Here is a 12,653-nt window from a genome sequence, read left to right as displayed (position 1 = left end):
CTAGTGAGTGGGCCACATGGGCAATCTGCAGCCAGCAACTGACTAGGGTTCTGCCTGCTGCTTGCGCATCCCTGGCCTCTTCCCCCTTTCACTCCCAGCCCCCTGCGCCTCTGGGGCACTGGAGCCCCACATTTCCTACTCCTCTCCCTCCCTCTCAGCACTTCTAGAGCACAAATCAGCCATTTCATGAGTGGACCCCCAGTAGGTGCCAGGTCACCCATCACTGCTCTTGTCATCCCTGTAACTCAAAGGGAAAGCTGGAGTCACTTGAATTGTCAGGCTCAGTGTCCCGGGGATTGGGTGGAATTGTGTATCGTTTGTATCATCACAGCAGCAAGGAGCTGGAGCTGTGAACTTTCTTCTGGAGAACGTGCTCCCTGGAGGGTCGACTGAACCAGTGTCTATTGACCATCAGGACATGCTGTCAGGCTTTTTAATTTATACAGTCTCTTGTCTAGAGTCCTTTCATTATTCTGCCCAGCAAGGAAGGTGGATGTATGTATTTCAGTTGAGCAAATTGAGTGTTCCCATACTGGATGTGTATTTTTTTTGGTAAAGGTGAACTTTGTTAGAAGATAGATATTGTAGGGAGAATTTGTTTTAGGGGTGTGATTTAGTCCTATTTTGAGATAACTAATGAACCCCCGACTGCTGGAGGGATTGGGTGAGACTCTTGCATCGTAGCTGTCTCAGCAGTTATCCTGGGTGACTAGAGAATTTTCAGTTTTGTTGGTTACCAGCTGCATCAGTTTAATGCCTTTAATGTGCTGTCTGGAGTCCAGTTTCAGAGCTGTGAAGTGCCATGGCTCTGGTAGGTGAGCCAGAGGCTGGCATTTTATGGTGTCACTGTCTGGCACTTTATAGGTGCATGATTTGCCAGTGGGAAGTGCAGTTTGGGGCTTATCCATCTACGTACTATGCCTATGAAGAAATTTTCTCGTGCTTTTCCATGGAAAAAGTCATGAGACCCCGTAGAATTACTCAGAGGTAAAGAGGTCATCTTAGGAATGGTGACAGGCTGAAATGTTCAGTCTGATACAGTGGAGGGAAAGAGGAGGCTGCAGGATTGGGGATCTTAAGTGCCTGAAATATGGACTGCCTGGGAACTAAGTATGAACAAGAAAACACAAGGCCACAATTGGTGTTGATTAGTAAAATTAATAAAAGTGTATTTTTAATCCCATCTTGTTAGAAACTGGACTGCAGCTCCCAACTCACTTCACACAGGCCACTGTGAGTGGCCATAAGAAAGTAACCATTTTTATTTGTGCTGTCTTGGAGTTGCATTAGATCACCTGCTGCAGTGAGGAGTTCTCTGGTCCATTCTTGGTCCCCCTTGGCTGTCCCAGACCCATTCTTTCCTGTTACTGATCCTGTTCCCTTTGTTCCCTTATTCAGATCTACATGCACCTGCGCTGTTACAGCTGCCCCAATGAACAGCGCTACATTGTCCGGATCCTCTTCATTGTTCCCATTTATGCCTTCGACTCCTGGCTCAGCCTCCTTTTCTTCACCAATGACCAATACTATGTTTACTTTGGCACTGTGCGGGACTGCTACGAAGGTAAGGAGGGGCCACGTAGGGGGTGACAAAGCCTGGGGGCTTTCTGTGACCATGTGGGGACTGGTCCTGCCCATGGGCCAGAAGTGTGGAGGGTATACTTCTGTTGCATGGCTGTGATTTGTACTGATATCAAACTAGATCCATCTTTTAAGATCTGGCTTCTCTTCAGTCTTCCGGGATGCTGCAGGAGTAGGGGGAGTATATTGGGAATACTCTAAGCTACAGTTAAGAAAGACCCAAAAGCTTCTGAAGAGATTCTCACATGGCAAACTTGTGTTCATTCTTTCAGAGGAGATGTAAAACTGGAGGTCTGAAGTCCTTCAAGGTTAAAGTTCCCAGAGAGTAAGGAGTTAGCCCCAGGGGCCTGAGCAAACTTCAGGCTTGTCCTTCCACGCTTCTCCCCTGAATTCCCATTGCGGTTTCTGTAGGCAGTGTTGCTCTCTGCCCATCCTGTGACTGTTTGCATGGTGCCCCGGCACATAATGGTTGCTGTATTCCCATTACAGTAGCCACTGTGGCTCATTGGGGTGTGAGAGAGCTGTGTTATGCCTTGAGATCCAATGGGCAGAAAGGATCAATATTGATTCCTTATTTCAAAGACTCTGTCAGGCATCTTTCCCTTTCCTAGATGGGTGTGTCACATCCTTAAGAGTGCAATAAACACTTCACCAAAAAATCTGTCTCCTTGCCCAGTTCAAAGAAGGCACCTCCCCTCCTGCTCTCCTCACCAACAGCATCTTGGGAGAAGCTGTACTCTGTGTCAGAATATCTTGTCAGACTACAGCAGACCCCTGACTTGCATGTAGGTTGTGTTCCTGGGCAACCACACGTAAGTCAAATCTTGCATAAGTCAGGACCTGGTGGGGGAGGGGTCCTGCTGCCTTTGGGTACACTAGTCCTGGCTGCTCCTGGTTCCCTGCTCCCGTAAGTGGCGGGGAGCCCAGAGCCAGGCGCAGCAATGCTGGTCAGTGTTCTGGCTTCCGGGAGTGGTGGGTAGCTGGGAGCCAGGCGCAGGTGCACTGGGCAGTTTCCCAGCTCCTGCAAGCAGAGAGGACCTGGGAGTCAGGGTGCCGCCTGGTTCCGTGCCACTCACAATGTCGACTCACGTTATTTCAAGAATTGTGGAAATCAAAATTGTGGAAGTTGAGGGTCTACTGTACTGTGTGTGTGTGCGTGTGCGCGCATGCACCCTGACTAAACTGCACCTTATTGGTAGGGTTTGTTGTTAGTGAGACCTGTGGTTCAGGGAGAGAGGCCCCTGGGTGTGTCAACAAGTTAATCTGCTCAGGGGGCCAATAACAATGCACTGAGATGCAAAAGCAGATGGCAAACTCATGTACACTATCCAGGCCTTTTTTCCACTCCCCCCATCTGCCTGTGTTTGTGTGCAAAGGCCGAGCAGGAAGCCGGCTGCTCTGAGAAACTCCTCTCCTAGCAACTGCTATTATCCCCTCTGCCTTGCCTAGGGAGTTTGCAAACATCGCAACATCTGCTGGAAGGTTCAGTCTGCATTCTAAAGTTCATCCTCTTGTTGTGCTGTGGGGAGGTGTGACCCCTGCCCCCTTGTGTTCTCTGAACACTTACAAAATTGTGCCCAGTTAAAGCATGAAATAGGAGATGGCAGGAGGGGCCTTTCTCCTTTGGGGAATAGCTCCACTTGAAAACAATAAATATAGAAACTAAGAAAAAAAAATCCATCACTAAACTTGAACTGTGTGTTGTAACAGTCATGGGTGGTTCTCCATGGTGGATAGATTTTGTCAGAGGGGTGTGTGTGTGTATAAATATAATTTTTTTTTTGGATTCTGCTGTTTTATCCTAATTCCATGCATGAAATGCTAGAGCAGTGTTTCCCAATATTATTTGGCCACAGAGCCCTTTTAAACTCAAAAGAATTTTGTGGCACCCCATTCCCAGGCTCGATCCCCTTTGGCCCCCACACCTGCTCCCGTCTCCAGGATTAACCCACCTCAGCCCCAAACTGGCCCCTGGGACTAACCCGTCCGTGGCGCTGGCTGGGGAGCCTATGCTGGGTGGCCACATGCAACCAGTGGATAGGAAGTCTGGGGTGTGACTGCTCAGGTAGCAGGCAGAGTGTGGGGCTCTCTGTCACTCCCTGCCTTGTGATGATTGGAGCACTCCTGATGACAAAGGCACATGTAGGCTAGGAGGAGAAATGCTATTATTCTAGCACACCAGTCTTAGATAATGAACACTTGTTTCTTTGGGGGGAAAGAGGGGGATATAGAGAGAGAATGGGGCCATCTCCTTCTGACTTCATCTCCTTCACAGTGCTTTTGGATGGGTAGCTGGCAGTGCATTGACCACACTGGGGAAAGGGTAATGACTCCAAGGAGAACAATATGAGAAGCCAAGTTTTCTCTGGGGCAGGTGAGGGAGATGCAGGAAACCTTACAGAGCAGCTATCTTACCACACAGGGTTTTGTTCTGACTTTTAATGAATGATTTCATTGTTACCAACACCTCAGATCATTACGGCAATATAGTCATTGGTCCTGTTCTATAACTAGGCTGAAAGGTAGCATACAAGTTTGCGTTATATCAATGGAAGCAGGTAGCCCATGGCTATTTATGCACTGTACTATTCTGTTTTGCAGATAGCTCTAGCATGGGCTTCTATCATGGCTAATCCTGTTTCTAGGTCTTTGGAGGGCGAGGGAATTTCCTCATGGGATGTGAGTCCATTTTGTAAGGGCATATTTGGGTGATTACAAGGGCCCGGAAGATATAAACGTCCACAAGCTGTCGGGCAACCTTACTGAAGACAGATTTTTGGCCTCCCTCCTGAGTTTATTATTTCTCCTGAGCATGTGTGTTGCCATAATACATTCAGGACTGGGGTCGTGTTTGTGCAGCACCTAGCACAACCTCTAGTAGGACAGGCCTTGCCCCAGAAAGCTCACAGTGTAATTTAAATCAGGATGCTAGAGTGACTGTAACAGGAGGAGAGAGTTGGGAGGAGCAGACTAAGGAAATGGCAATGAGAACATGTTAATGTAGGCTAGCCACGTGCATTGGTTAATGTGTCTCTAGTTAGTTAGTTATTAAATTATATATGATTAAGTCCCCACCAGCCCTTCATGGGGCAGTGCTTAGAGACTTGCAGGAGTTATGCCAACCCTAAAATTTAGCCCCCTGTAGCAGTGGCCTCTTTCTGGCAGCCCACCTCTGAAGGCAGAGCAGAGAGATCGGCAGCTCCAGCAGCAGCAGAGAAGTAAGCTAAGGTGGGGAGTGGAAATCCCAAGAACAGATTCTAGACCCTGTCCCTCCCCACAGGGGCACAACACTCAGGATAGATGGCTGGTCTGGAGATCCCCACAGCAGCCCTGACTGATGTGTTCTGGCCTAGGCTCAGGGGCACTTCCCTCCCTTCCCCATCCACCACATGTTGCTCCCCAATGGCCACAAGGGTTCTGCTGGCCCCAGAACTGCCTGCAAGCAGCCAGCATGTTGCCTGGCTCTGGTTTCTGGCATTGCTGTGGGGCAGGGCCTTGGAAGAGTGGGAGAGCAGGAGGAGGCAGGGCTGCAGATTGAGCCAGAGCCAGGTGAGGAAGATTGCCCCAGCCAATCACTTAGCTATTTTCAGTTGTGAATATTCTGTAGGTGTCAGCTGAGGTGAGTCTTGAAGAGGGAAGAGCCTTCCTCACATAAAAGGTGATCTGGAAGGAGGCAAATGCTCCACCATGTTGATATGTCCTATTAGGTGATGGAAAGCCAGTGCTCAGCTGCCAGTTAGTGGAAAAATGTTACAACTTTCTACAGAGAATAATAGAATGATTGCCATAAACCATGAAACAGACTCGGTCCCCAGACACCTCCACCTGCCTCATTTCTTTGGGTCTCCTGTGGGCAATTCCCATCTGCCCCAGATTGTATAGAAGCAACTGTTTGCTCATCAGCTGCCCTAAGCCGGGGAGGGCCTCATCTGTATGTGGTTTAGAAGCATCAGAGGTGGATAGAAGGTGCAGGAAGAAGTGAGATGGATGATTCATTCGGGAAGCACTTCCATCTGAGTGGGTAATTGGCTAATGGCCCACAATAGTGCTAGGGAGCATTGTGACTGGGACTGGCCTCTTACCCATGAGGTGTAAAACAGGCTTTGACCAAAATGAAAGTGGTTACAGGTCCCGTGGCCCTTTGGAAGTGCAGTGGGATTAGTTTTGGTGGCATGGCTGGGTTTCACCACCGGCAGAGGAATGCATCCTGTAAAAACAATCTGGGATTCCTCAGATTGAAAGGTGCTGCCTTGATTGTCATTTCCGCTGGTTTTGCTTCTCTCCAGTGCCCCAGCTGCTGTCCTTGTTCAGGTCCAAATTAAGACATGCTGAAGCCCTGGACTAGATTATGTTAAAGAGGCCCTACAGCATTACCCAAAATGTTTGTTGTTCTCCTAGAGGTCCCTCATAAGCCCTAAGAGAAGTCTGCAACCTGCAGCTCTGGAGCCACATGTGGCTCTTTATGGACTTTTTTGTGGCTCCTGGCATGATAATAGCAAAGTTTAAAAAAAAAAAAAAAAAAAAGGCTACTCCTGATTATTTTCAATAAATGGTAAATGTCTGAAAGCACAAAAATGAACAACTCCATATCTAAATAGCAAACAATGTGCTCTCAACATTGGAGAACTCCCCCTTTAATATGTGCAGTGCATTGTGGGATATGTTACTGTGTCTGTTCTGATGCACATTGGAAAAAATAACCCAAATTACACGTACAACATGATGGGGTCAAATTTAGCTATGACAGATCAGGAAAGGGATCTTGGAGTTATAGTGGATAGTTCTCTGGAGACATCCACGCAGTGTGCAGCAGCAGTTAATAAAGCAAATAGGATATTAGGAATTATTAAAAAAGGGATAGATAATAAGACAAAAGATATCATACTTCCCCTATATAAAACTATGGTACGTTCACATCTTGAGTACTGTGTGCAGATGTGGTCTCCTCACCTCAAAAAAGATATATTGGCATTAGAAAAGGTTCAGAAAAGGGCAACTAAGATGATTTGGGGTTTGGAACGGGTCCCATATGGGGAGAGGCTAGAGAGACTGGGACTTTTCAGTCTGGAAAAGAGGCGATTGATGGGAGATATGATAGAGGTATATAAAATCATGAATGGTGTGGAGAAAGTGAATATAGAAAAATTATTTACCTTTTCCCATAATACAAGAACTAGGGGACACCAAATGAAATTGATGGGTAGTAGGTTCAAAACTAATAAAAGGAAATTTTTCTTCACACAGCGCACAGTCAACCTGTGGAACTCCTTGCCGGAGGAGGCTGTGAAGGCCAGGACTCTATTAGGGTTTAAAAAAGAGCTCGATAAATTTTTGCAGGTTAGGTCCATAAATGGCTATTAGCCAGGGGTAAAGTATAGTGCCTAGCCTTCAGTACAAGGGCAGGAGATGGATGGCAGGAGATAAATCACTTGATCATTGTCTTCTGTTCTCCTTCTCTGGGGCACCTGGCATTGGCCACTGTCGGCAGACGGGATACTGGGCTGGATGGACCTTTGGTCTGACCCAGTATGGCCATTCTTATGATTGTGTTGCTAATAAAGTTGTGATTTTTTGAAAAGGAAAAGGAAGTCTGCAGCATTCCTGCAGTGAAGGGCAACACGCATTTTAAGAAAGAAAACTAAAATTAAACGTGAAGTAAAACTGGCATAGTTAAAGTAGGTTTGGCAGTGAAAGTCAGGAAGACAGCTGTACAAACACACACATGTAAAGTGTGAGGAAACAGTATGTAAAAAGTTTGTGAGCATCCTGCAGGAAACATGTATCACATTGCAAATCATTTTGCGTGCACTGTTCTTAAATTGTGGGTTACAAAATTATGGTGTGACATTCTTTAAGGACCATCTCCTATTCACATGCATTGTGACTCTTGAATTATTGAGTTTTCACCAAATTTGAAAAAATGACTCCTCTTGCTATTTTGGTTGCCAACCCCTGCCCAAAGATGTAGCTTACTTAGCTTATGCGTAAATCTGGCTCTGGTGGGCAGTCATGACTTTGAACTGGTGAATTTGTCTTTGCAGCATTTGTAATCTACAACTTCCTCAGCCTGTGCTACGAGTACCTGGGTGGGGAGAGCTCCATCATGTCTGAGATCAGAGGGAAATCTATTGAGTGAGTACTCTCTCCTCTTCCTTGGGAGCTTCTGTATCACAGGACTTATCTCTACCCTTGCCACTGGGAACTGTGTGATGCAGCAAGTGCATCCTGGAATTGAATGGAACCACCTAGTTCATTACACAAAGGGCTCAAACTGAATGAGGCCATCCAGATCATCACATGTGAGCTGAGCCCACGTGCAGCTTTCCTGTTTACCTGTCTTCACTGTAATGTCTTCTCCACTCCCCCCAACTATGTTTCCTTTCTCTAGTCCATGATGTGTTTGACTGCTTGCTCTCCTTTTTGGTGCCATACCATCTAGCCAACAACTTCCCTCCCAAAAAGCGGCTTTGGAGGGCAGCAGTAGGAGGGCAAGACCATACCTGTGTTCTTGTCAGCATCTATGAAGAAGGCTAAGGCTTTTGTCACTATAGCCATGACGAAACAGGCCTGGGGAAAGCAAAATCTTATATTTTCACTGGGAAGAGGTGGGCAGGCAAGGGCCAGCATCTCTCTGCATGCCGTATCTTGAGCTCTGCCCTCTGACTTCTCTCTCTCTCTCTCTCTGACTCTCCTGCTATGTTGCATTTTCAGGTCCAGTTGCATGTATGGGACTTGCTGCCTGTGGGGGAAGACGTATTCCATTGGATTCCTGAGGTTCTGCAAACAGGTATCATAGACTCATAGAAGAGTAGGACTGGAAGGGACCTCGAGAGGGCATCGAGTCCAGCCCCCTGCCCCCACGGCAGGACCAAGCACTTTCTAGACCATCCCTGAAAACCATCTATCTAACCTCTTCTTAAATATCTCCAGTGATGGAGATTCTACCACCTCCCTTGGCAATTTGTTCCAGTGTTTGATCACCCTGACAGTTAGGAACTTTTTCCTAATGTCCAACCTGACCCTCCCCTGCTGCAATTTCAGTCCATTGCCTCTTGCTCTATCCTCAGAGGCAAGAAAGAACAAGTTCCCTCCCTCTGCCTTATGACACCCTTTTAGATACCTGAAAACTGCTATCATGTCCCCCCTCAATCTTCTCTTTTCCAAACTAAACAAGCCCAATTCTTTCAGCCTTTCTTCATAGGTCATGTTCTCTAGACCTTTGATCATTCTTGTTGCTCTGTTCTGGACCCTCTCCAATTTCTCCACATCCTTCCTGAACTGCGGTGCCCAGAACTGGACACAATACTCCAGCTGAGGCCTAACCAGCGCAGAGCAGAGCAGGAGAATGACTTCTTGTGTCTTGTTTACAACACACCTGTTAATGCATCCTAGAATCATGTTTGCCTTTTTCGCAACAGCATCACACTGTTGACTCATATTTAGCTTGTGGTCCACTGTAACCCCTAGATCCCTTTCTGCTGTACTCATTCCTAGGCAGTCCTTTCCCATTCTGTATGTGTGACACTGATTGTTCCTTCCTAAGTGGAGCTCTTTGCATTTGTCCTTATGAAACCTCATCCTGTTTACCTCAGCCCATTTCTCCAGTTTATCCAGATCCTTTTGAATTATGACCCTATCCTCTAAAGAAGTTGCAACCCCTCCCAGCTTGGTATCATCTGCAAACTTAATAAGTGTACTTTCTATGTCAATATCTAAATCGTTAATGAAGATATTGAACAGAACCGGTCCTAAAACAGACCCCTGCGGAACCCCACTCGTTATATCTTTCCAGCAGGATTGAAAACCATTAATAACTACTCTCTGGGTACGGTTATCTACCCAGTTGTTCACCCACCTTATAGTAGCCCCATCTAAGTTGTATTTGAGTAGTTTGTTGATAAGTATATTAAGTGAGACCATGTCAAATGCTTTACTGAAGTCTAGGTATACCACATCCACCGCTTCTCCCTTATCCACAAGGCTCGTTATTCTATCAAAGAAAGCTATTAGATTGGTTTGACATCATCTGTTTTTAACAAAACCATGCTGGCTGTTCCCTAGCACCTTACCACTTTCCAATTGCTTGCAGATGATTTCTTTAATTACCTGCTCCATTATCTTTCTTGGCACAGAAGTTAAGCTGACTGGCCTGTAGTTTCCCGGGTTATTCTTGTTCCCCTTTTTATAAATGGGTACTATATTTGCCCTTTTCGAGTCTGCTGGCATCTCTCCCGTCTCCCACGATTTACCAAAAATGATTGCTAAAGGCTCAGATACCTCTACTATCAGCTCCTTGAGGATTCTAGGATGCATTTCATCAGGCCCTGGTGATTTGCAGACATCTAATTTCTCTAAGTAAATTTTAATTTGTTCTTTTCCTATTTCAACTTCTAAACCTACCCCTTTTTCACTAGCATTCTCTGTGTCAGGCATTCCTTCAGATTTCTCACTGAAGACCGAAACAAAGAAATCATTAAACATCTCTGCCATTTCCAAATTCCCTATTACTGTTCCTCCCTCCTCACTGACCAATGGCCCTACCCTCTCCTTAGTCTTCCTCTTGTTACCAATGTATTTGTAAAAAGCCTTCCTGTTTCCCTTTATGCTTGTAGCTAGTTTGAGCTCATTTTGTGCCTTAGCCTTTCTAATCTTACTCCTGCATGCTCATGTTGTTTGCCTATATTCATCCTTTGTAATTTGTCCTAGTTTCCATTTCTTATGATTCCTTCTTTAGTTTGAGATCATGCAAGATCTCCTGGTTAAGCCAAGGCAGTCTTTTGCCATGTTTTCTATCTTTCCTGCACAGCGGGATAGCTTACTTTTGGGCCCTTAATAATGTCCCTTTGAAAAACTGCCAACTCTCCTCAGCCATCTTTCCCCTCAGTTTAGCTTCCCATGGGACCTTACCTACCAGCTGTCTGAGTTTACCAAAATCTGCCTTCCTGAAATCCATTATCTCTGTTGTACTGTTTTCCCTTCTACCCTTCCTTAGCATTGTGAACTCTGTGATTTTATGATCACTTTCACCCAAGCATCCTTCCACTTTCAAATTCTCAATAATTTCCTCCCTATTTGTTAAAATTAAATCTAGAACAGCTTCCCCTCTGGTAGCTTTTTCAACCTTTTGGAATAAAAAGTTATCTGCAATGCAATCCAAGAATTTATTGGACAGTCTGTCCCCTGCTGTACTAGTTTCCCAACATATACCTGGATAGTTGAAGTCCCCCATCACCACCAAATTCTGGGCCCTGGATGACTTTGTTAGCTGTTAAAAGAAAGCCTCATCCACCTCTTCCACCTGGCTAGGGGGCCTGTAGTAGACTCCTAGTAGGACCTCATCCTTGTTTTTTACTCCTCTGAGTCTAACCCAGAGACTTTCAACACGTCCATCTCCTTCGTCCATCTCCACCTCTGTCCAAGTGTGTACGTTTTTAATATACAAGGCAACAAATGGCTTGCCAGTGAAGTTTGAGATGAGGGCTCCCCTGGACCATCCGTCGTTCAGTGGAAAGGGTGGTGGGAAGAGGCAGACTCTGGTGTAGCAGTGCTGAAGCAGGTATACCATGTTGCTCTGCCCACGCGAAACTAGCAAGTCTGTTAGCAAGAGAAATGCCCTGTCATCTCTGCAGGATCTCCTTGAAACCCTGGGAACTGATGCACTTTCTCTCCTGGGATGAGCAGGTCCCAGATCCCCTATGAGAACTTGGTGCCTTCTTTGAGTCTCAGACACCCCCAGTAGTTGTGCAAGTGTCTCTTGAATTCCCCGGCTTTCCCAGTGTGGTTAGGAGTGGGAGTCCGGTGTCTGATCTTTGTGACATAACACTTTTCAGGAGGAACTTCTCCAGCGTTTTGCTCACTCCAGGGGTGTGCATACTGAAGTGGGTATGTCGGGAAGAGAGAACTGTAAGTTACAACAAATCTGTCATGTTGGGTCATGAGGTCAAGGAGGCTATTGCTTCTGGCTGCCACAAGGTAGCAGTAAAGGGAGGATTTGCTAGCCTGCTGCAATTGACATGCAGGATCTGCTGGGCGATAATGATAGAGTTGGGTTTGGCTGGAGGTTGGTGAAAAAAGGCCGAATTCCATGTTTAATTACGGTCTTTGGGTCTCACATTAACAGGTCTGCAACCTGCAGGTCTGGAGCGTGTGGCTTCTTTAAGGACGACTTTGTGACTTTCAATGCTATAATTGCAAAGCTTTAAAAAAGGGAAAAAAACCCTCCTGATTATTTTTGATTACCCACCAATGAACAACTCGTATCTAAATATCAAGCAATATGTGATGTCGAAATGTTGGATAACTCCCCCTATCAGCCTTCAGAGAGAGAAGGTTCAGGAGTGAAAGTCAGGAAGACAGTGGTACAAACACACACTTGTAAAGTGTGAGGAAATAGAATATGTAAGAAGTTTGTGAACGTCCTGCAGTAAACACGTATCGCATTACAAATCATTGTGTGTGCGCTGTTCTTAAAACGGGTCACAAAAAGTACGGTTTGATGTTATTTATCAAGGACCAGCTCGTATTCATGTGTATTGTGGCTTTTGAATTATTGAGTTTTTAACCAAATTGGGGGAAAAAAATAGCTCTTCTTGCTATTTTGGTTGCCGACCCCTTCGCTGTGAATTTAGGTCCATTTGCTGCCCATGCTCCTTACTAGAGCTCCATGTGAGCTCAGTGAAAAGCTTGCATTGAAGTCAAGAATGGGAACAGCCTGGTTATCACATTCAGTATTATTCCCTGGGACTCGGAGTGATCTTTAAGATTATAGCTATTTCTTCCTTCCTCCTTTATTTGTTTTATTCTCTGTGTACTCTCTTCCCTCCTCTCCTGGGCTTCACTCCCACCCCATTCTCCATTCCCTGCATTAAAATTATGAACAATGAAATAACACATGCTGATATTGAAAGTGTCCTCAGTTGGCTTTTGAGTGAGATTAACAGGGCATGAGGGTAGTTCACCCCTTATTTAGAGCTGTTATTTCAGACTATCTGCAGACACAGGCTATGTGGGTAACACTCAGTCCGTACTGGGAAGGTTTTCTCCCTCAGCCATGAGGACTTGAAGCTTTTATC

General features: G+C 45.9%; 1 protein-coding gene across 2 annotated transcripts in view; it reads left to right on the top strand.

Annotated features, from left to right (window-relative positions):
- Window positions 1-12,653, top strand: part of TMEM184B (transmembrane protein 184B) — a 50,900-nt gene that overhangs the window by 28,443 nt on the left and 9,804 nt on the right. For both annotated transcript variants that reach the window (XM_075008996.1, XM_075008987.1), the window contains exons 3-5: window positions 1,399-1,564; window positions 7,623-7,713; window positions 8,293-8,368. In XM_075008996.1, coding sequence (XP_074865097.1) covers window positions 1,399-1,564; window positions 7,623-7,713; window positions 8,293-8,368 — 333 coding nt within the window. The remainder of the gene's footprint in view (window positions 1-1,398; window positions 1,565-7,622; window positions 7,714-8,292; window positions 8,369-12,653) is intronic.

Source organism: Carettochelys insculpta, chromosome 1, assembly GCF_033958435.1.
Source record: "Carettochelys insculpta isolate YL-2023 chromosome 1, ASM3395843v1, whole genome shotgun sequence".
Classification (NCBI taxonomy): Eukaryota; Metazoa; Chordata; order Testudines; family Carettochelyidae; genus Carettochelys; species Carettochelys insculpta.
This window is presented reverse-complemented; position numbering and strand designations above follow the sequence as displayed.